This window comes from Scatophagus argus, chromosome 3, assembly GCF_020382885.2.
Source record: "Scatophagus argus isolate fScaArg1 chromosome 3, fScaArg1.pri, whole genome shotgun sequence".
Lineage (NCBI taxonomy): Eukaryota > Metazoa > Chordata > Actinopteri > Scatophagidae > Scatophagus > Scatophagus argus.
Genome location: NC_058495.1, coordinates 27,203,968 through 27,230,686, shown reverse-complemented (window position 1 = coordinate 27,230,686; position 26,719 = coordinate 27,203,968). Strand labels below are relative to the sequence as shown.

At 44.7% G+C, this 26,719-nt stretch overlaps 1 protein-coding gene and 1 non-coding gene across 4 annotated transcripts in view; one reads left to right on the top strand and one right to left on the bottom strand.

Moving 5' to 3' along the window:
* LOC124057097 (metabotropic glutamate receptor 7) overlaps positions 1–6,508 on the top strand; it is a 155,167-nt gene extending 148,659 nt beyond the window's left edge. For 2 of the 3 annotated variants that reach the window (XM_046385219.1, XM_046385221.1), the window contains exons 9-10: positions 508–754; positions 5,818–6,508. In XM_046385219.1, the coding sequence (XP_046241175.1) occupies positions 508–754; positions 5,818–5,867 (297 nt within the window). In that variant the 3' untranslated portion in view covers positions 5,868–6,508. Of the gene's footprint in view, positions 1–507; positions 755–1,965; positions 1,989–5,817 lie in introns of all 3 variants that reach the window. The other variant, XM_046385220.1, reaches the window with a different exon arrangement.
* An 18,235-nt stretch (positions 6,509–24,743) lies between these two features.
* Positions 24,744–24,826, bottom strand: trnal-cag. Its single transcript has one exon. It is a non-coding gene; the product is annotated as a tRNA-Leu (tRNA).
* Between the last annotated feature and the right edge of the window lie 1,893 nt (positions 24,827–26,719).

The window sequence follows — 26,719 nt, the reverse complement described above, 5'->3', positions numbered from 1 at the left end:
GGCTGGAATACTAATACTAATGCCAGGGATGAGTACACCATCATCTCTATCTCTCCAGCCAGTCAGATTATCTGTATCCGTATCTCATTATGTGTTTTCCCAACCTGAAGCAAAGTGTTTTTGTTGTATAACCAGGGATGGGATTCAATCCCTGCACTCTGGGGTGACAGTGCTGGACTCCACTTAGACCACCAGTGCAGTGCAGTTTATAAATGTGGCATTTCATTCAGTCAAAGAAGCATGGAGCAGACATGAAGGACAGTCATGCCAAGTCACCAAAGAAATTTAAAATTAGCATCCATGTACATGAATCTTCTGCTTCATGTGTCATCTGGCCTGAGAACATCAATGTTGTTGTCTATTGGAAGCTCTTGTCTTCTTTTGCATCGTCTGTATCATCCTCCTCTTCGACAGCCAAGTGTCCACAGGTGGTAACACTGCAAAAAACCTGCACTGGTCAGGTTTCCTTTGTTGCTAAGCGACCTTTATTCTCCCTGTTCCCCTCAGCTGTACATCCAGACGACCACGCTGACCATCTCCATGAACCTGAGTGCGTCCGTGGCCCTCGGGATGCTCTACATGCCCAAAGTCTACGTCATCATCTTCCACCCAGAGCTCAACGTGCAGAAGAGGAAACGTTCCTTCAAAGCTGTCGTCACAGCCGCCACCATGTCGTCCCGTCTGTCCCACAAGGCCAGCGACAGACCCAACGGAGAGGCCAAGACGGAGCTGTGTGAGAACGTCGACCCAAACAGTGAGTACTGACGCAGACGTCTGGTAGTCAGTCAGAACAAAGAAAACTGCCTTTTCATGAGGAATTTGAAACTGAATTGAAATGAAAGTATAAAATGCAGCATATTGGCTCCTCCGAGTTCCCACATTCACTTATAGACTGGATTAAATGAGCTGTAGAACTGGACCTGAAATCAATTGAAACGTAATAAAGCATGTTATTATTTTACTCATCCAACCATACATTTATTTCACCTCCTGGACTGACTGGATTTTAATGTGGTCGGCTGTTAGAAGGATGAGAACGATTTAATGGCTCCTGCTTCCTGGAATGAGAAGCTGAAAACACCTTTCAAATACCTAAAAATAAAAAGAAGTCAAGTAGTGAGTTAGTTTTTTGGAAACACAATGTCTTTGTCCTCAAAGGGGACCGTTTGAGTCCAGCTCAGGAAGTCCACCACACTTTTCCTTTAGGAAGAGTTCGACATGCTGGGAAACTGAGTCACACACGCTGTGCAGCCTGTGCAGCATCAGCTGGTTAGCTTAGCTTAGCATTAAGAAATAAGCTAAGAAATCTGAATTTGTTGAGTACATAACATAGCGAGAAGATGAGGTTTTCCCAAAATGGCAGACTTCGTTCAAAAAGTCAGTTTTCCATGTTTGCATTATTCATGCATGACTTTGTAGATTAATATTTAAATAAGCTGCTTCATTTGTCTTTGACAAATATGTTCTTACAACCCTTCAGGATGTAAAACAAATTATATGAACAGAATTTTTATGGGAAGCCATCACTGATGTTAGTCTGTGCACAAGCTGAAGGAGCTGAGAGGCGTTTGGAAGATGCAGGACGGCCACCATCATGGTGTCGTCCCTGGACTCCGTGTCTCTGTGGGCTGTGAACAGGATCACATGACCGCAGCACATCTGGGACAGGGATCTCATTTTGTCATATTTTGTATCTATAAACCTTTATATTCAGCTGCCATTTGCAGCTTGTCATCTTGTCATCATTTTCTTCAAAAAGACCAAAACAAATGACAAAAGTCGCTCTCTCGTTCCACCAGAACTCAGAGCTGTAATTCAAAGAGCTTCAGCCCAAATGTTCTCAGAAATATGAAGTGCACAAATTGAAATTACATGGCAGTGTGATCACATTACCGCCTCAGTGTGGGATTCCCTGTGGGTTTCTCAGGGACAACTCACCAAATAATGTTTTTCTCCCCCTGACAGGCTAATTTCATAATTTATCGGAGGTAAGAGCAAATTAATCTTCTTCTTCTGCTTTGCTGTCCTGACCTTGATCCATTTTCTTCTGGAGGTTTGAGGAGATGAGGTGACAGCAGAGAGAGAGAGATAAGGGGAATACAGTGGGACAGAGGAGGGAGTGTGAAGTATTATTCCACAGCGCTTTATCGCCGCCTTTCAATTGACTCATAACTTTTACATGAGGAGAGCATAATATGGCTGTTTGAGCGGCAGATTTACCGTCTGTCTCTGGTGCTGCATGCAGGCTATTTTGGGTGGCACTTGAACAACAGGTTTGACCCCTGAGACCCTGAATTTCACTGCACTGCTGCTCCTGCACTCATCACGGTGCATGTGGCATGATGGGAAATCCCTTATTCAACACATCATGAGAGCAGAGGAACATCTGCTAAAATCTCTGGACACTGGGATCACCTGGGCAGGTTCACGCGAAGAGACACTTAGTAAAGTGTAATGGGTCATTTCACCATCAAACAAAGACTAATGAAAATGAGATCGTGAAGGCAAACAGAGAAGTGGGGGATCTGCAGCAGGCCACAGCAGCTCCTCTGATGTTAGCTGCCGATTAGCAACAGTAGCCAGATGTTAGCCAGTAGACGGCAATGTTAGCAAAATGTTATCCAACTCTTATTTTAACGAGCTGTTAGTGATGTTAGCAGGATGTTAGCAGGATGTTAGGCAGTTGCCATCGCTGTTAGCCGCATGTTAGCGAGTTGTTAGTAATGTTTATTTATGTGTAAGTTATGTTTATTTGTAGGCTTGTCACTGACTAGGCCAATGGTGTTTGTTTATTCTGAGCTAAGTCACTGTTTAAAAGCATTTATTGTCTTTTGGGTTCAGTCTGTTGTTAGTCCGTGCTGTCAGGCTGTCTGTGTCTCTGTCTTTACCCCTTCTGTCTGGTTTTATGAGCCCAGATATCTCTGTTTCATTTTGTATGAGGTGTGAAAGGGATGAGGACACTCAAAGCTTCCTCACATTAGTACATGACAATAATGTCATAGTTCCACCACTTGTTTTGTGGTTTTTAGTTATTTGATGTTTTTAAAGACTGACATCACCTTAAAGTCTCCTCTTCTTCTTCAGTGGTTTAATGGCATCGGCTGGAAAATTGGCTCCACCTGCCGTTTTTCTTCATCAGCCAGAGAACCAGTCTCAATTTGGGTTAAAAGCTACACTTTTACAAAAAGCTTTTTTAAGAAAAAAAACAAACAGAAAAGCTGTTTTTGTTCAGGTGTTAAAAATCTGCACCTAGTCCTGTTCAACTGTGTTTTTAAGTCCTTCTTTAATCCATCCCAATAAATAAACAAGACCTGGAAAGAGGAGCTCTCTGCTGCCCCCTGTGGGAGCTTGCTAATCGTGGCTCATCGATCAGCCCCTTTGTTATGGCGCAGTGGGTGGGCTGGTTTCCAGCAGGGACTGTGGACCCCAGTCTGTTTTACTGTTTGCAGTGGGTTCATGGTGGAGAAGGCACAGCAGTACCGGAGCTTCGGCTCAGTCATGACTCCCTGAAGACCGCAGAGCCATCTGTTGGCCCGGGTCGATCCAGTTGCACGACTCCCCCCTCGTTTCTCACTCCATTTGTCTCTCTCTGCAGCCTTCACTTGTTCAGCCTCAGGTTTACTGGTTTCACTCGATTTTTAAATCCTCTCTCTTTCCAATCTCTCTCTCGCCTCCCCTCACCTTCTGCCCCCTCCTGCCTCCCCCCTCTCTTTCTCCACACTGTAATAGCCCTCAGTCACTTAAGATGGCTTCATTTCTTCTTCTCTGCACTTATGGCCCTCTCTCTTTCTCCTTCCTCTCTGCTCCTGCAGCTGATTCCCCGACAACAAAGACGTCTATCTCTTGCCGTTCGTCTGGCTTCAGACGCTCTTCAAAGGCCAAATCACTCTGATTCTACTCTTATAAGGCCTCTCTGCCTTTCTCCAAAAGCTGATTCCTTATACAACAAAGACTTCTATATCTCTTAAAACTCATATAGCCTTGGCTGCACTCAAAGAGAAGCCTTACAAATCTCACCCTCTTTCTTGGCATTGCCCTGGGTGTCTGCATGAGTGAAGCATTTCTACTGCTTTCATTTCTTTGGGGATTAGCCCCTCTAACACGTCCCTGCAACACCTTTTAAATCTTATTTTCAGGAGTGAAATCCAGCATTGAGCTTCAGATATCAACAAATGTATTCATGTGAAACTTCAACCGTGATCCCATTTAATTTCAAAGCCTAATAACAGAGCAACAAGTTACGACAAAAGTCTTTCAAATGTTCCACCTGTTCGGGAGGTTGGTCTCCTCAGAACACGACGTGTCTGAATGTGGTTTCAGTTTGCGAAGTGTGATTATTCATGAGCCAACCAGATGTCAGTCTGATGCTGGAATCATTTGGCTTTTAGGATCTGCAGATTTTATAATTTACGTAATGAATATTATTTCACCTATTGAGGACATTCTGAAAAACAACAGGCCACATTAATTTAAATATCAGGATACATAAAGAGTAGCACAGCAGTGTAAAAACACTCCGGAGGTCTCCATCTGCCAGGCGACGTTTTTCAGCTAAAATCAATTTTATATTTCACCCTGAACAAATGAATGGTTCCTCCTAACCGATTCACCAAAATGTTTCTTCCTTTACTGAAACATACAGAACGAACATACTTTGATGCAGCTTATTGTAAATCTTATGAAACAGAAGAAAGTCACCTGGACAGCTGTTCACCACATGTCGGGTGGAGGGCGTCTTCCTCCATTCCAGAACATTCGTCCAAAACACGTGAAGAGAAAAGGCGTGTTGTTTTAATCTTATGACGTCCACACCTGAGGTCCTCTTCATGTCAGTGGACAGAAATGGCTGTCAAACAGAAACGCCGTCCTGATTGAACAGTCGAATCCTGTCAGACTCAGAACCGACTGCTTCCTGTATGAAGACGACACGTGAGGAAAAGTCGCTCGGGTCCTCGTCACTTTCAGACTGTAATATGCATATTATCCCATTTTGTCTTTTATCTGCCTGGCGTGATTGATGATGGCCTGTTGGCTTGAAGCCATCTGTCAGCGGATGAACGCCGGGGGCCAAGTGGTCGCCCGTGGAGGGGAGCGAGGAGGAGCAGCTGCAGGAGCGAGATAGGGAGGTGGTCATAACTAAAGGGAACGCATGACGCTTGTTCTGTCCTCTCCATTAATATCTGAGGGCCAAGTTTTCACCTCAACGCGACGACCAGCACGACACTTGACCTTGAAATTCTCATTCTGTGGTGTTTTGGTGCTCAGGCGGGAGGTCCGTTCAAACGAGCAAAAGTAAAGCAATTTTCTTAAGAAATTCTTATTTTGTGTGGTTCAAACTCTGTTACAGTTAATTCATTCTCAGGACTGCCAAATTAATGTACACAAACCCCACAGGTGATGATGACTGTGGGACAAACGTGGAGACACGATGTTGACGACTGGCTGATTTATTGACTGATCACCTGCAGCCAGCCTTGTAGCACTGCTGCACCTGAGTGAGCAGTCGGTGCTGGTCGTCGCTCCTCAGCCAGGAAAATAAGGCCCTGAACAAAAGGGACTCACAGGCTTCAGGCTTCTTATTCTGCAGAATGTCATATTTGTCTGAGTTACCTTTAAAGTTTCTTTTTCTTCTGCTGCACAAGCTTTCGCTTTTGAGTTATGACCTCTCAACACCTCGGAAACCTTGTGTCCGAGAGAGCGAGAGAGAGTTCATAATTCAAGGCTTATTTTTAAAATGTAATTTAATTCACCTCAGTCATAACGCTCACCATTAACCTTCACCTAAATGAACTGAAGCTGATTTCTGTCCACTTTCAGGTCCAGCAGCAAAGAAAAAATATGTGAGCTACGACGAGTTAGTGATCTGAGAGGCGAGACTGGAGAGGGAAAAGAGCTGCAGACGCCTGGTCTCCTGCCCAGGACGGAGAGAACAATGTGTTTCCTTTTCTTTTGTTCTTTATTTTGTTGGTCTCATGTGCTTCATTGCCCACCGCAGACGTTCAGATGCTAAAGCAAAGCATTGTGGGACTTTCCTTTGGGCACATAAATGGGTCAAAGAGAAGACAGAAAACAGAGACGTACCAAAAAAAGACATGTTGGGCGATTGTAAGAAAATAAAAAATCTTTTAGTCAGCGATGATGGCGATGATGGCGAAGGACATCTTGCGGCCTCTGGGCTGTGAAGCGGCGCTCTCGGAGCTCCACGCTGCGCCGCTCTCTGCTGTTGATGTCAAACAAAGCAGCCGTCCGGGCCTGACGTGACCTTTCGGCAGAGCCCGCCTCCTCTCGTCTTTTAATGTACTTCCAAACTGCAAGTTTTCCAACCTTCGTCCACCCGTGTGTCGTCCCGTATGGCTTCTATGTTGGCCTTCTTTGGTTGTTGTTTTTCTTTCTTTCTTTCTTTTTCTTTGAAGACAACAATGTTTATGATGATGATGTTTTGCTCTTGCTTCTTGGATGCACATTGTTTGTTTGTTTGTTTTTAATAAAGCCATATTCTCCACTTTGAGATTTCGAGGGCTTTGCTCATGCTGCCATCGGGAATCTGACTTTTGCAGCTGAAAGGTCACAAAAATCCTGATGTCAAAAATGTTTTCTCAGTCAACCTCATACTATGAGTGATGGGATCCAATACGATAACAACAAACACAAACAACAGAAACAGACAAACACACCACAGCCGAGCGAACACAAACATCCAGTTATTAGCACAGGATTTCTGTTACTGACACTTTTATCTTTTCTTTGGAGGGAAATCAACTACAGTTCCCATCATGCTCCGGGAGATGTATAGCATTTCCATGGATTCAGTGAGTTGCACTGTGGGTTACAACTGATTTAACAGCAGGCCAAATTAGCTGCTAGCAGCTCATGTTAGCAGCGTAGCCGTCGCTGCATTACTGTGATACTGAAGGAATCTTAACAATGTGATGATTCTCAGGCAAGTTCAGAATTAAAAGTGTCTTTTTCCTTTGATTTTTAGGCGGAGTTATTGATGCTCATAAAGACATCTTTGGAAAGTGAATGTTATCTAACCCTGACTGGGTTATGACTCCGCGTAGGAGTGGGATTTCTGATGCAGATTTGGCAGTTGGGTGCCAAGTGTGTTAAGCACACAGGAAATGCAAACTCAACACAAACATAAACCTTGACTTTGACAAACTAAAGGCGGAAGCCATTGTCACCCAGGTGTGCATAGCAAAAATGCTTCTTGCACCTGTAGCACCTTCAGATGTTGAAGCATGTAGCAGATTAAGATGTTCAGCTGTGCTCCTCGCAGGTGTCGGCGTACATCATGAAGTGACGTGCAGGGTTACCTTTTCCTGCTCCCACCTCACTGTACTGTGATTGGTTCGGTACCTTGACCCGTCCTGGAAGTCTTTCTAATGCCGTAAATATGAAATCGTCTGTTTTAATCTAAACAGAGACCTTCTTTCTCAACCTATCCAAGTAGTCATGTTGCCTAAATCTAACCAGTCGAAAAGTGAAAATCACAGCAAAAACTGAAGGTGACAGTCCATCCTAAAATCAAAATACATTTTTCCTCCTACCTGCTGCTCACAACACCAAGGTCTGTGGGTTATGTAGAGTAAGCAGGTCATGAGTTCTGTAAGGAGAATTTGTTGTTCAGTTTATCAAATGTATTCTTTTTTTCTGGTGCTTTGGAGCTTAGGACTGTGGACCTAAGGACTGATTATGTGACTGGGAAAGAGATCTGATGTCACCTGCTTTCTCAGAATCGTGTAAATAAGCAGAGCTGTGAACCTCTCGTGGTCATAAACTGGACGGAACAGCAAACAAAACAAGCCATCAGAGGTTTGATCAAAGCTCTGTTGTCTGAGAGTCCTTGAACCTGTACTTCAGTCACCTGAGGTGGTCAAAATCAGATTCCTTAGCCGGCGGCGGACGCAAAGTCAAAAAAAAAATAAATAAAATTAAAAAATGAAGATAAGGCGTGTTTTTAAAGGCCTTTTTGTTTGAACTGTTTGTGGTCCCATGATGACAGCCCTCCCATCCCAACATGTGTGTTCCCTCTCTACAAACATGATGACTTCTCCAGTATTTTGTAGGTGTATGATGATGATGATGATGATGATGATGATGATGATGACCCTTATCTGTGTTGTAGCCGACTCAACCCTTTGGTCCAGGCGTCGCTAGACATCTGCTGATACAACAAAAGGTGTTGATGTCGAGGTTGACGGTGCATGCCTGATATGTTCGATGTTGAATCCAAAAAAAGAAAAGAAAAAAAACATTTAAGATGAAGAACTTGTCTCCACACGGCTGATTCCACCTGTCTGCTCTGAACTGTATTGTTTTTATTTCTCTTTCTTTACCGTTTGGCTCCACTCATACGTTCTCACACAGCAGAATATGGCTTTGGTAGGTTTCTTATTTTCCTGGAAACTATGGGAAAAGGAGAAAAAGATGAGTATATATTTAAAAAAGCAAAATACTTGTTAAAAAAAGGAGCATGTATGTTTTCTACTGTTTGTACTTGGTATATTCATGTTGCCCTTGCTGCTTATGTGCCAATGTTGTGGGAGAGATTTACATTTGGCCACTCATGCAACTATTCTGTGGTGTTGTCCAAGAATGTATCAACATGAAATAAAAAAATGTTTGGTTATTTTTTTATATATATTCCCCGAGGAAACTGTGCTCATGTCTTAACTCTGAGAAGCTTTTATTGTTTTATTTCTCACATGAACTGCCCTTTTTGAGAGTCAACGTCATTCTTTTTGTGGGGAAAAAGGGCCCAGAAAACAGACAAAAGAAATTATCTGAAGCACATGAGAGAAAAAAACCACTCCGTCTCAGATCGTAAGAAGCTTGTTTTTCGTTCATAATCAGTTTATTTAAATTGCACCAAATCACAGCTAAACTTTGCTGCTGACACTTTCCAAACAGAGCAGGTCTCAACCAAACTCTTTAATTTAGTCTTTGCAGAGACACCAAACACTGCAGACACAAAACTTCCTCCTTCATGAATCAGTTTTTCCAAATTCCGCTGCTCTCGGGCATCAGAGCGCAAACCCAGACGATAGATAATGACTGAATTATCATTTTAGGTGAACTATTCCTTTAAACGCATTAACGCAAAAATACTTTCCCAACAGTCTTTTCTAATGTGGTACTATAAAATAGGATTATTGATATGACAGTCGCAGCTGAAATCTTGAGCTGTTTGTTGATTTTATATTTTAATGAATTAATGACCCAACAGCAAGACTGAAAAAACACACACTCACCCACAGGTACTGAGTAGAGTTGACCCAATACTGCAGTACTGAGTACATTGTGGTGTTTTCCTGCAGTCAAACCGCCATAAAGACAAACGACCGCAAACCCAGCTGGAGCTGAACAGTCGACCCACTGAGTGTTTAAAACAATGGAGTCATTCGCCTTACTGTGACACGCTGCTTCTCCTTTCCTGCTGGCTTTTGCTTACAGCTCTTGTTTTCTCAGGAACAGAAATGCACCCAGGAGTTTTTTCAGATTCTCTGACTAATTAATGCCAAAGTTTGCTCTTTTAGCCAAATTTCCTCTACACGGTATTTTCATTCCAACTTCAGGAACTTTTTTCTATTATTATGCTCGCGAAGAAAAGACTGCATTTTCCACTGCAGTGGAGACTGAAGAGCTTCGTCAGCATGTTGTGCTGCTGCAGGGATATCAGAGCTCTAATACAACTGCTGGCATCTCGGCCTCCCTCCCAGAAACACTAATTGGTTTGGCGGCGACTAATCTAATTGGACACTGAAGGTTAGTTATGTGAATCCACACAGAGCCGACCTTCCCAAAAAAACGCTCCTTATCTGGAGCTCAGAAAAGGCTCAGAGAGTACCATTATTTCCAGAGGATTCAGTGAGAGACGGAGGCGAGACAGTCGGGAGAGAGAGACAGTTTATGGCGGCTTTTCATTAACACAACTGATTTGAACTGATCTCACAGGTTCTTGTTAGGGTTAGGGTTAGCTAACCCTCCAGTCTATCCATATTACCTGGAGCGAATTATTAAGTGAACCAATAATCACCAATAATCAATTGGTTTCCAACCTTTATAGCAGTTCCTCTCACAGACCTTCAGCACAGGCTGTGTGATGTAACCAAACAGTTTTTGTGATGAGTCCTTAAAGTGCAAATAGACAACTTTTTTGCTTAAACTGAATATTATAAAATATTTCATACTGCGGTGTAATGGTTAGAGAAAAATGATACCATCTCCGCTGATATTCATTCTCTATAAGCCACCCTGTTCTGTCTTCCATCAGGCACAAAAGTGAACACAGGAAGCTCATCTGCCATTACACAACCGAAACAGGAAGAGGAATTGTTTTCCCTGATAGCAGTGGAACAACTAGAGTATCTGTGAAAACGACAAGAAGCCCGATGACGGAGGAGGCGGAGAAGGTAAAGAGTGAGAGAAGCCGAGGTGAAACCAGAGAAGACAGCCGTTCGCTCAGGTGTTGTGTTGAGGTGTGTTACCTCTGACCACCTGGACCTGACAAGGTTCAAAACCGACTCTCGGCTTCTTTCTATGAGATCAGAAAGTGACAGGACCTGCCAACTTGACCAGAACTTTATCAGGGGACTGAGATCAGAATCTCAGGTTTGAAGTGTGAATCTTAAGAATCCAAACAGATAAATTCTTAGAGGTGTTGATCAAACCAACCACTCACTGACCACTTTGCCAAGAGCTCGTTCAAAAAATGAGACACAGATTCTCTGTTCCACTGAAGAAACAAGACGGTGGGACAGAATCAAACCCGCGTCCTGAACCACATGCTGTTGTTGGGCCTCGCGTGCTGTCCTGTCCTGTCCTCTCAGTCTGAACTGTCAGAGACGGATTCGATTGGATCTCAGGGTGAGAAACAGCAGAAGTGAGGGCAAAATGTTGAGGTCTCCCCAGCCTGTTGCCTTGAGGTTGTGCTGATGTGGCACACTGCAGCTCTCTGCACGTTTGTCTTTCTGTCTTTCACACCCACACATTCACTTTCTTTCTCCTCCATCTTCCTTCCATACTTATGAGGTCCATCCTCTTCATGAAGGACGTTCCAAAGGCCTTATTTGTGCTCTGAGGAGAGAGGAAACATGAGAAGGCTGCATTTGAAGGAACCCTCCATGCGGGAAAGTCGCGCTGCTGTGATGCGTTCAAATCGCATCACGTCTTCAGATGCAGCCTTTAAAGGATGAGACACAGCCTCATAAAGACGTACCCTGTGTGAAACACATTTACAATTAAACATCAAATATCAACTCATAATGCGCGTCAGAAACATCAGGCTGCATTCTGTGCTTGTCTTTGGCTGTAGCTATAGCTACAGTTAGCTCAGTTAGCCATGAGCTAGAGGCCCTGTAGCTGACTGGACGGTGCCTGGGTGGCGAGCTCAGACCTCAGGGTTCAGTCCCGACTGGACACCAGGCCGGGACAGGACACTGGCCTGTGGAGCAGGAATATCTCCACATCTTACTCTGTGAAGTGGACCAAACCAGAACTGGTGAGTCTTATTTCTGCCTCATTTGAATGAAGTGTTTTTTACGACGAGTTAACGAGGAAGTTCAGCTCGTCTTTGTTTGGTAAAAGAGAGAAACTGGAGTTCAGAAGGTGTACGGTTGTATTTCTCTGTTTAGTAAGGCAAATAGGTATTATTTTATTTTGTTTTACCTTATTCTATTCTATTTTATTTTATTCTACTATTATATGTTACTTACGTTCTATGTATGCACCAATCACCAAGACAAAAGCCTAGTAATGTGAAACCTCTTCACTTACATGGCAATAAAAGCGATTCTGATTCTGATTGCGATTCTGAGGTGTAGGCAGGTGTCAGCGGTGGAGCAGCGTTTGTATTGACGTCTTTTCTGTGTGATGAAACTGCTGATCTGGCTGAAAACCCAGCGTCTGAATCAAGATGTTAAAATGTGGTAAAGAAGCAACATAGAAGATATTCACAGCGACTCACAATGACGTTTCGAAAAGATGATGACATAATTAACGCCTATTAAACTACAATATCCTCTACCTTTTGATTTTTAATTACTTTACTTCACTCCTCACTCTCAGCAGACGTCCGGCGTTTCTTCTGCTGCCCTGCGCTGGATTATCTTCCCTTTCAGACAAAAAAGAAGCCCGGTAATGACAAGTATTTCAATATGTGAATGTCTAATTTGAGATAAGCCCAACTCCTGGCAAGGCAATTAAAAAGCATGAATAGAGATAAATAGTTTATCTTCACGAGGCATCGAGGGCGGCTGAAAAGTGACAAAAGCATCATCGCCAGAGGAGGAACAAAACTCGACCATAAAAGCTGTGTATACACAGACTGGAAGTTATCGCTCTATAGTGGGTTATTTGGCTCCCCACCATCAGCGTCTTCACACTTGATGAGGTCCTCTCTGCTATCAGCTGAGAGATAGCAGGTGTCAATGGAAACCAATTTAAGGCGTCCAGAGCAAAGCAAGTTATTAACCCGCCTGCCAGAGAACTGTATCTCCTCCCGGCTCTGCGCTGTGCTTTGGGAGACAGACAGCAGAGCGAGACTGAGGAGCTCAAACAGCAGTTTGAGAAGTAGATTAGTCGTTTTGACATTTTGCATTTCTAAACGCTCCAGTTAAAGACTGAAGAAGAGCTAAAAAGCTCCCAGAGGAGACGGGTACAGCAGGAGGGGAGTGAAAGACAGGGAGGACAGGGAGACATGTGTGTCCTCCAGAAGGCCTTGACAAGTCTCAAGCAATAATTCCTCTTGAATCAGGAATAGAAGTCCGATAGCGTTTCCTAACAATATAGCACATATTTAATGTCTGAGGAGCAGCCAGCGATGCACCTTCTGGGCCACCAGACAGCAAACACTGACGTGACGATTTATACTTTATTACGCTCCCAAAGCTGTAGCTAATGAAGCGGTGCAAGACTGTTCACGGTAAACACTTCATGGTTTTATTTGTGCACATGAGGATGAAGAATCACCAAAGTCACCTCCTTTTTGATTATTGAAATTGGAAGCTCACTTTGATCACTTTTTCATGCTGCTGTCAGGTCAAAAAGAGCATATAGAAAGACCAGGGACCACATGTCAATGTGGTCATGTTACTTTACACGCACTGAAACACTGAACCAGCCAAATAAATGCTCTTCATGTGAGACGCAGGTGGAGAGCTGAGTATTTGTTTCCTCTGTTGAACCCGTTAATGTTAATGACTTACAGGTGTATTGTGTGCGTATGAAAATGTCAGACAACCTGCTGCTCTCGTGCCTTATTGTCTCAATATGTCTCAATTAGTCTCTGTCAGGAGGAAAGAGACGGGACGGCCGGCGATGAGTCAGCGCCTAATAAAATCCAGCCAATCATCTCCTGCAGGTCCTTTGTCACCCAGTCTGGGGGTCTGAAGGAACACTCATCTCCACTTTCACGCCTGTTTCATGTTCTTTATGTCTTTTACTCTGCTCTGTTTCACCTTCACACTAACCTTTCACATGGAAACCAAAAGCTGTAAACAGGAAGTCACATGGACTGACAGGTGAGTCGTTACTGAACCTGATGTTTACTGATCTCCAAGAGGTCAGTGAGCATCAGCTTTATCAGTTCAGACTGTCTGTGAACTTCACACATCATAAACTGTGGCAAAGAGGATAAAAAGGTAGGAGGACACGAACTCAACACTCAACAGGTGATCACCAGCACAGGACAAAAGTCCCTTTGATCAGGACGTGATGAAAGACATCATCAGCAGGACGATTTAACAGCAGTTTAATGTCACAAAACCCTGTGATTGCGCAGCTCTGCTTTCAGGACTCGGACAAAGCGAACCAGACCTCAGCTGGATGTGGCAAACCAAACACACCAGAGTGCAAATGGAGGAAACTCAACGGGTTGGCAGTGACGGCGCTGGGGGGGCGGGAGGGGGGGGGGGGGGGTATTCAGATCCTGGGATCAGTGTTTTCCTCTTTAAATCGCACTGCAACATTTGGAAATGCTGTGATAACAGAATGATTACAGTAATGCTTCTGACCTTGGAACACCTTTAAGTTCATGTTACTGTGAGCTAAACAAACTCAGTCAGTCTTTAAATGTACAATATGAAACAGTCATTTTTACATCAGCCTCAGCAGTCTGTTGTGTCTTTTTCCGTCTCCCCAAAAGCCTTAAAAACGGCAAACAAACCCCACAACACAGTGAAGCAGCACGCAGCCACATTTCATTCCACACACTCCACTCTTTCTCTTATCAACATTAATATTGACAGATTCTCCCACAGTGCAATATTAAGCAAACCAGCGGCGCACAGTCCCTGCAAAAGCCTCTAAATCTTCCAACAAAGCCACAGCATCAGCCATTTCGTCCAAACACTCCATTTTTTGTCGTTGTTATTAACATGAATATCGACGGATTGTCCCAGCGAGGTGCATCCAGCCTGCCGCCGGCCGCGGCCGCCTCATCCATCCTCCTATCCTCCCAGCGCACACATCATCTGTTTTGGGCTCCTGGGTGATACATCACTGTGGCGGGGCAGAGAAAAGCTCTTTAAGTTGCATAAACACAATGTCGCCCGGGCACCCACCGGCTGCTGGTGATGGATGGGGACCGCACACAGAAAAAAGAGAGCCGGATTCTTCCAGGAGCTGATCGAGACCAACCGACTGTCACTGCTGTACACTTTAACTGGGAGGGCCGCTGTGGTGGCTGCTGATGCGGGGGCTCGTCGGCATGACGAGGTCTGAGTGGAGCCACAGAGCCGTGGTCATTAGCCACTTTACAGCTGGATGTGACTGGAACGAGTCCCTGGTCTGACGCCGCAAACCTTCATCATATGCAAACCCGGTGCTGGAAGAATCATTAATATTACTTCTAATAATACCACACAGTAGAAATACTGTTAAAAATCCACTTTAAAAGTACAAAAGTATCAGCATTAAAGTATATTCAAAGTACAGGAGGTAAAAGTACTCATTATGTACTACTGTGTTCATCACTGCTAAAGGAGGAGTTCGCTCTTTATCGCCTACATTGCCGGTTAGTTTGTGGATTTCACCACAGAAAGCAGAAACAGAAACATAAAAAAACAACAAATAACGGCTAACAAAGCGAATTGATTAAATGACAAATAAATAGTGTGGATGAGGATAACACACAATAACAGTTCAGCTCAGGTCAGGGTCTGAAAGGACCTGCTCACCAACAGATCCTTTCCTCTCAGCCGGGTCATTCAGAACTATGGAGGCTGCTGTGTCACTGAGTGTTGTGGGCGGGAGACAAAGTGACATCACACCAAAGATTGATGACCGAAAAGATGCTGAATATCACATCCGGTAAGCGATCGACCAAGCAGATAATCGGTCTGTCCCAGCTATTTAAGATTATTAGACACTTGAAGCTGTCGGTTAAGGTTAGTCATTGTGGTCAGGTTAAAGCAATAAAAATCTGCAGTGAAGTAAGAGACTTATTCACATCAAAGTGAAAACATCGTCTTTTACGAACTTGAACCAAAGCTGCTTGACTCAGGAATCAGAGGCCCAAATTCAAGCCCACACGCCTCCCTGTGACTTAGTGCATAAGCTCAGCCAGAAATGACATGTCCGAGAAATGGAGGCAAAAATCAGACACAATGCAGCAGAATTCTTTACGTAACAAATGGATTTTTATCCTAAAGTGAAGCTGGCATCAAGCGTGAAAAGTGTTATTAATTCAAAAGCAAAAAAGGGCTTTAAACAACAGGTCCTCCTTCCTGTGAATAAACTGAAATCACACAAGCATGTTGGACTTCATGATGAAGCCAGCAGTGTGACACGTTCCACAGTGTGATTTAATGCCGGGAGCCCTGAAGTCAATATTTTCAGAATAAAGCACCAATTCAGAGCACACACAAACATTCATAGGTCAGTATGTCGCCCTCCTCTCTTCTTCAGTCTCCAAGATGCAGTTACCATGACAACAGAAGCCAGGCGGGTGTGCAGTATGTGGTTTTGTAACATATGGGATTCTGGCCCATATGAAGTGTGTATATGTATGACTATATATGTGCAAGAGAGGGACGGTGCAGCAATCCATAAAGGACTTTATTATGTAGTTAACGTGAGTGTGCTGGCGGCCATACGAGGTGCAAACAACGTGACTTATGGTTGGATGGTGGAGGTGAACATCGAGCAGATTACCGAATCAACATTGTTTTTATGTTGTTTAATTTTCCACACGAGATGCTAGCAAACATTTGATGCATTAGATGACGACATGCTGTGACTCCAGGCTGGCGAGGAAAGTCGTGGGAGTAGAAGAAAACATTAGGAGAAGGAGCGTGAGCTTATTTGTTCCTTTACACTCTAATGGAAACATGAAAGCAGATCGGGTTGCGCTGTGGGTTGAGTCTTTACTTTCTCTGGAGACTTTGCACCCAGCAGCAGACTGAATTAGTGAAAGTGAGATTAGTAGAGAATCAACCTAAACTTCAGTGTTGTCATTATTGACAGCCAATAAACTGTGCAATCAATGTTTCTTGGATGGGTGGATGAATGGATGGGTGGATGGATGGATGGGTGGGTGGATGGATGGATGGGTGGATGGATGGGTGGGTGGATGGATGGGTGGGTGGATGGATGGATGGATGGATGGATGGATGGATGGATGGATGGGTGGGTGGATGGGTGGATGGATGGGTGGGTGGGTGGGTGGATGGATGGATGGGTGGATGGATGGATGGATGGATGGATGGGTGGGTGGATGGATGGATGGGTGGATGGATGGATGGATGGATGGGTGGGTGGATGGATGGGTGGATGGATGGATGGATGGATGGGTGGGTGGATGGATGGGTGGATGGGTGGGTAGTTGATTTTATTCATCTCTGCAGGGAAATCACAGGTTGTCACAGCGCTTCAGTACGTTTACATGCCAACACAACAATATATAAATAACATAAAACACTTATATAAATAAGATAGAATAAAATACTTAAACGTTAGGTGAAGAGACAGAGAACGATCTGGTTCAGGCTCACAGGTCTGACATGAGCACATGTGGGCAGAGTGAGGGGCTGAAAGAGCCTGATGATGAAGCTGCTTGTCCAGAGTCTCATGGAGGCTTGAGAGGCCAGCAGTTCAGCCAGCATTTTATGAGTTTTAGACATGCAGGAAAGGACAAAGTCAGTGACCTTTGTTCTCTTAGTCATGTGACCTGCAGTCGCATACGAATGTGACACAGGTTAACAACGTCACGTAAATGAACTTACAGACAGCGCTGGCTCTTGGACTTGAATGCTGTTGTGTTTGCTTCCGGTTTTCTGTCTCCACACCACATCACCTGGTAATGTTTCTGTCTGACCTTTGGGCCTAAAATACCACAAGAAAAGCAACAAAGTCATTGGGTTAACATGCAAAAAGGTCTTCAGAGACTGATGTGTTATTCACACGCCATGAGGCCAGGCTGAATACGTCTTGTTAATAAATAAGTTTGTTTCCTAAGTGAGGACATGTGAGGCCATGCTGAGGTTCCGCCTGGTTCCTCGCTGTCTGCTGGTAACTGGCTTAGAGACTCTGCAGTTTTCCCTCAGACAGGCTCAGGGGGTATTACAGAGTATTACTAACTGGTAAGTACTTTGAATCCAGCCGCTGTTATTGCAGGATGGGGAAACGACACGTATTAAGAAACTGAAAGTCCGCGTCCTCGGGGTGTCCGTCCTCATAGGCCCCTGGAGGACAGACTGCTGACTGACTGCATCACTGTCGTAGTGTGTTGTGTTCTGCTGCTTCTGCTCGATGGATCGCAGGCTCGTCCAGTAACCACACTGGAAGCAGGTCTCCGAAACCCCTTTCTGACCTGCACCCTCCGTGTTTATGTTCTTATTTTTAGAAGACAGAACTTCATTTGAAGTTGCATTACAAAACAGGAAAAACTGTAAATATAAATGATTAATAACATGCAAACCCAAAATAAACACAATACCAAAAATACATAACATAAGGACCATCGTTGGTGTGGATATGGATGACAAGTACTTATGAACTTTGTATGAGCTTTTCTCTGTTTATCTGTACTTATTATACCCAGTTTCCCCAAATTTATTTGTTGACAGCAAACACCTGTATGGGAGCTAAGGAGTGCAGGTGAATGAATGCAGGCATCAAAAAACAGTTGCTCTTTGGATCCAGGTCTCAAAATGACACCAGGATCAGAAGGAAGAAGTCAGACTTTGAGATCAATTGATCATAACCAAAACACCAAGACTTTGAAAAGCCTTTAAGAAATCGGCTCCCAGTATTCATGAATAAAAAGTGCAGCAACAAATGAATTCTTTTGCTGCAGTTTGTTGTCTGTTTCCTGCTTTATTTTGAAACACTTAACTCACTGCTTGTTTTGGTACTTCACTTCCTGTCTGTGCTTCCTCATGTTTTTAGATCTGGTTTTGGACCCTGCCAGACTCTCAGTTTTGATGGACTGTTTTCTTTGGGTTTTACCCCGTCTCTCCTGGGTCCAGTTCTTCATGTTGTTGTCACCCCAAGCGTAACGAATAGAAGTGTAATCAGGAAAATATTCTTACTTGTGCTAACATACATCACAATTATTCAAAAAAAAAAAAAAATAGTTCAAAAGCAGCACTTTCCTTCACAACAAAGGAAAAGCCTCAAACAAAGTACAAGTACCTCGGGTTTGTACCTGCCACTACGGGCTCAGCTGTATTAAATGTGGAGTAAATCCTGCTTTTCATCCGTTGTGGAGTCAGCTCTAATGATCGCACTGTTCTCCACGGTGCTGCATCATGTCTTGTTTTGCAGTCTGTCAGCAGCGTTCACACGGGCTGGATTGACAGGTTCGGGGTGGATTCTGTTTTCCCCGCGGACTCAGATTTATCAGGAGACTGTGAATCATCTGAGTTCTTGCTGAAGTCAGTGGAGTCGCTCTGGCACTGAAACACTGACTGGAGCAGAGCTGTCGGTCCCGGCGGGATCGTCTGTCATCCCCACAAACAACATGTTTCTAACACACGCAAACACACGGCCATAAGTGGATTACGTTCCAGCTGCACAAATGTGAAGATTTTCCTTTAAAGTAGTAACAGAATAACATTAAGGTTTGGACTGTTGGTCGGATAAAAAAAAACAAATATTGTGAAGGTGGCACTTTGGGCTCATTTCGACATGAAGAAATTCCAAACCACGTGAAAAAAAGCCAATCACATAAGAACCATCAGCTGGATATGAAGGTGAGACATGACATGACATGAGAACTCCCAAAAAGTCCAAACATCTGGATGCCCCCTGGTGGCTGGCTGCAGTACAGCTCACAAACCCTCCCACACATGTCAGCAGATGGGCCAAACTAAAAACTCAAACTACACCAATTACAACAAAGTACCTCCAACAGCTTTCACATTAACGCAGGAGTCAGAATAATCCAACAAGATCGGATATAAAGAACGACAGTCACAGGGGACTCTGTACTACACTGAGTACTTTTATTTGGATATACATTACACACTTACCCTCCTCAAGTAACATTTTTTTGTTTCTGGAAAGACAAATGTAGATCAGTGTACTAATGTAAATGGAAATCTAACTCATGTTTCCCCTCATGAAGGACTACGTGAGGCACTGAACCAAACCAACAGCACGAATCTGTTATTTAGATGCTGAACCCGAAGCACAGCTTGATGGTGATGGATGAATGAGTGGAGACACTGACAGACAGAATGACAGCTGATGAAAGAAAACCTTTGTGACATTTGAATGTGACCGGTTTCCCTCCACATTAACATTTGAAGGACTCGCTCTTTGTCACAGTGGCGTATTGTTGGCTGAATAACACTGATGGATGCATCTTTGACTCAGAGAACCTTTCTCATCCTAAAGGAGTCGTTTGTGCACGCCGTCATCATGGCTTCCTTGAACGTATGAGCTGCTGGAGCCATAAAACATTTGTGTGACAGAGGAGAAAGAAACATGACATAAGCCATAAACATTGCGGAGGTTTGCTGCAGTCCAAGGTCAGGTGCATCAGCCCAGCCGGAGGTGCAGCTTCACGTTTGTCATGCTGAATGGAAAACATGGAGGCTGCTTGACAGCAGTCGCTCTGTCAGACCAGCGCGGTGACAGAACTGTGGCCCAGTGGTCTCTTTCAGCTTTCTTTTAACGCTGCTGCCGAAATGAGATCATTCATTTGACTGACACACAGCTGTGTGAAATAAGTTTCACAGTTTCTACTTCTTTTTCAGACCAACAGGAAACTGCAGCATCACCATTAAAACGACGTGTTTACGTTCCTGTTGTCATATATCTTTAGATTATTATTACTCATTCACTGACTCAGTGTAACATATTAGAAGCTGAAAGTGAAGTCTCTGAAGATCTTTTTCTAGTCAGAATTCCTCATACATTCATTCTGTCTGAGAGATCAGCGATCGATCAGCGAGTGGACGGAGACAGAGAGGGTTTACCCGTCTGGTGTTACGACTGTACAAGCTGCTCCTCTCGCCGTGAAGTCGTTCTCTGGCAGTAGTTTACAGTAGCTGTGCAGCAAAACGAGACTCAAACTAAGTCAGAAACACATCATCCTTCAGCCATGATCCAACGTTCTCCTCCTCCGCCTGTCACCTCAGTCTCTGCAGATGAGTTCTGCCATTCAGCTTCAACCACAGAGACCACATTCCTGACTGAGCAGCCTGAGTGATGACTGGATCTCAGTTTGAAACCAAACCCAGGAGGTTTGTCTGTGCTGTGGTTTGTCTGTGCTGAGGAGGTTTGTCTGTGCTGTGGTTTGTCTGTGCTGTGGTTTGTCTGTGCTGTGGTCTGTCTGTGCTGTGGTTTGTCTGTGCTGTGGAGGTCTGTCTGTGCTGTGGTTTGTCTGTGATGTGGAGGTTTGTCTGTGCTGAGGAGGTTTGCCTGTGCTGTGGTTTGTCTGTGCTGTGGTTTGTCTGTGCTGTGGAGGTTTGTCTGTGCTGTGGTTTGTCTGTGCTGTGGTTTGTCTGTGCTGTGGAGGTCTGTCTGTGCTGTGGTTTGTCTGTGCTGTGGTTTGTCTGTGCTGTGGAGGTTTGTCTGTGCTGTGGTTTGTCTGTGCTGTGGAGGTTTGTCTGTGCTGAGGAGGTTTGTCTGTGCTGTGGTTTGTCTGTGCTGTGGTTTGTCTGTGATGTGGTTTGTCTGTGCTGTGGAGGTCTGTCTGTGCTGTGGTTTGTCTGTGCTGTGGAGGTCTGTCTGTGCTGTGGTTTGTCTGTGCTGTGGAGGTTTGTCTGTGCTGAGGAGGTTTGTCTGTGCTGTGGTTTGTCTGTGCTGTGGTTTGTCTGTGCTGTGGTTTGTCTGTGATGTGGTTTGTCTGTGCTGAGGAGGTTTGCCTGTGCTGTGGTTTGTCTGTGCTGTGGTTTGTCTGTGCTGTGGTTTGTCTGTGCTGTGGAGGTCTGTCTGTGCTGTGGTTTGTCTGTGCTGTGGTTTGTCTGTGCTGTGGAGGTCTGTCTGTGCTGTGGTTTGTCTGTGCTGTGGTTTGTCTGTGCTGTGGTCTGTCTGTGCTGTGGAGGTCTGTCTGTGCTGTGGTTTGTCTGTGATGTGGAGGTTTGTCTGTGCTGAGGAGGTTTGCCTGTGCTGTGGTTTGTCTGTGCTGTGGTTTGTCTGTGCTGTGGTTTGTCTGTGCTGTGGTTTGTCTGTGCTGTGGAGGTCTGTCTGTGCTGTGGTTTGTCTGTGCTGTGGTTTGTCTGTGCTGTGGAGGTTTGTCTGTGCTGAGGAGGTTTGTCTGTGCTGTGGAGGTTTGTCTGTGCTGAGGAGGTTTGTCTGTGCTGTGGTTTGTCTGTGCTGTGGTTTGTCTGTGCTGTGGTTTGTCTGTGATGTGGTTTGTCTGTGCTGTGGAGGTCTGTCTGTGCTGTGGTTTGTCTGTGCTGTGGAGGTCTGTCTGTGCTGTGGTTTGTCTGTGCTGTGGAGGTTTGTCTGTGCTGAGGAGGTTTGTCTGTGCTGTGGTTTGTCTGTGCTGTGGTTTGTCTGTGCTGTGGTTTGTCTGTGATGTGGTTTGTCTGTGCTGAGGAGGTTTGCCTGTGCTGTGGTTTGTCTGTGCTGTGGAGGTCTGTCTGTGCTGTGGTTTGTCTGTGCTGTGGTTTGTCTGTGCTGTGGAGGTCTGTCTGTGCTGTGGTTTGTCTGTGCTGTGGTTTGTCTGTGCTGTGGAGGTCTGTCTGTGCTGTGGTTTGTCTGTGCTGTGGTTTGTCTGTGCTGTGGTCTGTCTGTGCTGTGGTTTGTCTGTGCTGTGGAGGTCTGTCTGTGCTGTGGTTTGTCTGTGATGTGGAGGTTTGTCTGTGCTGAGGAGGTTTGCCTGTGCTGTGGTTTGTCTGTGCTGTGGTTTGTCTGTGCTGTGGAGGTTTGTCTGTGCTGTGGTTTGTCTGTGCTGTGGTTTGTCTGTGCTGTGGAGGTCTGTCTGTGCTGTGGTTTGTCTGTGCTGTGGTTTGTCTGTGCTGTGGAGGTTTGTCTGTGCTGTGGTTTGTCTGTGCTGTGGAGGTTTGTCTGTGCTGAGGAGGTTTGTCTGTGCTGTGGAGGTCTGTCTGTGCTGTGGTTTGTCTGTGCTGTGGAGGTTTGTCTGTGCTGTGGTTTGTCTGTGCTGTGGAGGTCTGTCTGTGCTGTGGTTTGTCTGTGCTGTGGAGGTTTGTCTGTGCTGAGGAGGTTTGTCTGTGCTGTGGTTTGTCTGTGCTGTGGTTTGTCTGTGCTGTGGAGGTCTGTCTGTGCTGTGGTTTGTCTGTGCTGTGGTTTGTCTGTGCTGTGGAGGTCTGTCTGTGCTGTGGTTTGTCTGTGCTGTGGTTTGTCTGTGCTGTGGAGGTCTGTCTGTGCTGTGGTTTGTCTGTGCTGTGGAGGTCTGTCTGTGCTGTGGTTTGTCTGTGCTGTGGTTTGTCTGTGCTGTGGAGGTCTGTCTGTGCTGTGGTTTGTCTGTGCTGAGGAGGTTTGTCTGTGCTGTGGTTTGTCTGTGCTGTGGAGGTTTGTCTGTGCTGTGGTTTGTCTGTGCTGTGGTTTGTCTGTGCTGTGGAGGTCTGTCTGTGCTGTGGTTTGTCTGTGCTGTGGTTTGTCTGTGCTGTGGTTTGTCTGTGCTGTGGAGATCTCCTCCGTTCTCTCTGAGTAAATATGTTTATATGTGAGGAGGCAAAGGGAGGCAGCCAGACGACTGCTGCTGCAGTTATTTTGGGTAACAGATGGCCTGAGCAGCTTAGACGTTTGATAGCACTTTTTGCTCATAGCTTTACGATTGGAGGGGATTTTTCTTGGCTGAATTAAAATAAGATTTACACAACAAGAGAATAACATATAAAGCAGCCTGGGTTGGCTGCTGGCTTTAGACTTATTTACAGGCTTGTGAGTGATGGTGGAATCAAATGTTGTGAAAAACGTTGGAGGTGAATGGCATTCGTTTGCCTGCACTTTGATCTGCAGTGTTTCTGGCATTTATAATGAATCTCATTTATGTGAACGTACATGTACATTTATATGTGTCGGGTGAGAGTAAGAAGGAGGAGGAGGAGGTTTCGGTGGTCAGACAAACACAGGAATTCAACCCGTGTCTCATGTGAAACCAGCATTGATCTAACTTCACGTATGTGATGGAACCGTAGATCACGTGAACAAAGTCATCTTTCCTGCACGTCTACAACTCGATACGTGACTCGACGCTCAAAATGCTTCGCTATCTCCACACGATCCCACGAGACCATCATCATCGCCTCATTAGAAAACACGAGCCAGTCGTGACAGTTTTCTCTAATCGTGACTGCTACTTCATATTTCTAATGGTTGGTTTCTTTGCCATCAAAGGCAAACGCCATCCGTATGAATAAATAATAGATGTCAAATGTCCTTAGTTTGAAGAGCACAGACCACAGCTCTGTTGTGGTCTGGTCTGTTCTGATCTCTCTTCCCGTCAAGTCTCCTGCCTCCGCACTACATTCAATCATACAGGCTTTGGAGCACCTCAGTGAGCTGCTACTGAGGATTCATCATGCAGCTGCCAACCATCAACAGAAAAATATTCTTGTATTTCCTTGCACAGCTTCGGCTGCAGCTCACAAGGAGGAAACAACTTTTCCCTGCTCGGCCCAGATAAGGCCCAGATAAGGCGCCACACTGAGCCGCTGCATGGGGGACAGCAGCTGATGTATTTCAGTTCAGGCTTTGATCACCGGCATCCCCATGTTCAGACTACAAAACAGGGTCCATATATTCTCAGCTGGATGACTGCAGCACTGGGCGATATACAAGGACAGCAACATTAAAACATCAAATAAAATAAATCATTCAAAACTGAAATAAATTATTTTTCCCCAAATATGTTGCTACATTATTTGTACGAATCATGATGAATCACGATAATCAGGTCAACATTTTAATGCGTAAAATACTTTGGTTTATGACTAAATACATGCAGAACTGATGATGTTCACGTCAGCCTCAGCTGCACTTTGTGTTTACTGCTGATTAGCTAATGTTAGCATGCTAACACAGAAGAAGAACCAGAAGAATCAGCTTTATTGACAGTATATATATATTTTTACATACACACACTGAATTCGGCTTCTGCATTTGACCCATCCATGCCCGGGGAGCATATTGAGGGGTTAAGTGCTTTGCTCAAGGGCACATCAGCCAGCTAATGAAGGGGGGGAGTATTTTTCACATTAATCACTCCACCACACCCAAATTTTTCCTGCCCGTCTGGTGGGAATCGAACCACATCGAACCCTCCGATCACAAGCCGCTTCTCCAACCTCAAGGCCACGGCTGCCCCCAAAATGAAAATGTCTTGTCAGAAGTGGGATTCGAACCCACGCCTCCAGGGGAGACTGCGACCTGAACGCAGCGCCTTAGACCGCTCGGCCATCCTGACTAAGACAGTGAAGATAAGCCCTACAGCTGCTAACGTCAGTACGTTAGCATTGTCACTGTGACCATGTTATTACACTGATGCAGAAGTATCAGTATGCGTATGTAAAAATATAGATACGGCAATAAAGTGATTCTTCTTCTTCTGTTAGCGTTTAGCACAGTGGAACCTAAGAGTTCGCAGTCGTGCTGCTCCATCACTAAACTGACTTCTGTGAATTCCTGGGGGAAGAAATCAGTAGATTTCCAGTTCTGAAGAATGTAGTACATTCTATGTTTTTCTGCTTTTAATACAGTATGAAACAGTTTGATCAGTTTATTTTGCAGTATGTCATGCAAGGTTTAGCCATTTTTCTGTGTTGTAAAGTGGTTTTAAACAAGCTAACAGCAAACCACCACTACTGTAGCATCCCCTGATACTCACAAATAGAATTTTCACAAATATGAACATTTACCTGACAGACGGTTTAAAGGCTGCGTGATGACTGGAAGGAATCAGATTCACCAGCGTTTTTCTCATTTCTGCATTATAAATGTAACATGAGTTGAAGCTAACATAAGTTCTGTTGCTTTGGGACGATAACTTTCACTACCTTAATCAAACTGTACTCCTTTTCCTTTTTTTAATGAAACACGGTAGCTTTTGGAAAACTGCCAGTATATTTATTCCTTTTATTTAAACCATTCAGTTATGCTTTGTTCGCTAGGATTTAGCAGCCACATCTCACTGTGGCCTTAAAGGTCCTCAGCTCTGATCATCTTCTCGCCTTTGTCTCCCTCAGATAGTTTCACGGTTGAGAGAGTGTTGTATTGTAAATAAATGTGGCTTTTGTTTTGGAACTGTACACTGGACTGGTTTATATGTCACAAACGGTTTTTGATGTCATAAAAGCCTGTAAAGCATAGCGCGCGCTGCTGAGGAGAAGAGATGAAACGATGCCGATGAACCAGCGGTTTCTCATTTAACACACTGAATTAAAGGCCACTTGTTTACAGGGCTGTGCGTTTTACAAACTCCCATTTTTCACACTCACTCCACAAAGCAGGCGTGTATACAAGCTCTCGAGCCCCTGAACTCAGACAGGAAACAGTTTTCCCTCTCAAGTGGAGGTTTGCCGTGAGGTTACACTAACCTGTAGTTTTGTCGTAAGAGGGGTCAGAGGCCTTGAAATTATTTCTTTCATTTACTTACAAAAGGCTCACAAACTCGCCTGCACATCAAGCAGCGTGTGAGTGCTTATCACGAGCTGCTGCACTCTGACACAGGATTGTGTTTTTCTTTGAGGACACTGAGTGAACTTCATTATCCCAGCTGCAGTCTGCTGCTTCATGCTAAAAACATCCCAAAGACATGAGAAGCATTTGACACGATTATTTGCCTCTTAAACAAGAGAAGGCACACATTTGAACTGAGACTCGACAGCACTGACACTTCACGACACACGACATCAGTCAGACAGCAAGCTGTCCAGCGTATTTTTCCTTTCAATAACTTAAAATTCACTCTTGATTCAAACTGATCGATGATTACGAATACTCGGAGGAGTCACTGTTGTTCGCTCAACTACATACAGTCCACAATATCAAAGTTAGCTTTTTCAGGATGTTTTATCTCAGCTGGAAGCATCTGAGCTCTTGCTGTAGACATGAACCTGGTATTTACCTCAGAGGCTGGCTGTGTCCATCAAACACCTTAAAGCTGGTCTGGGCCGCATGGCGTCCTTCAGTTTCACACTCTTCCTCTGATCCGCCGCTGATGATCAGGAAAAGGCAGCGAACACGGAGGTTTCGTCCACCAGACCAGCAGATATTTTCAAGAGCCATCAGGGCTGCATTTGTGGTGACAAAGCCAGGTATTGTAAGGCAGGTGTTTTAGTGCCTAAGCCTAATCAGACCT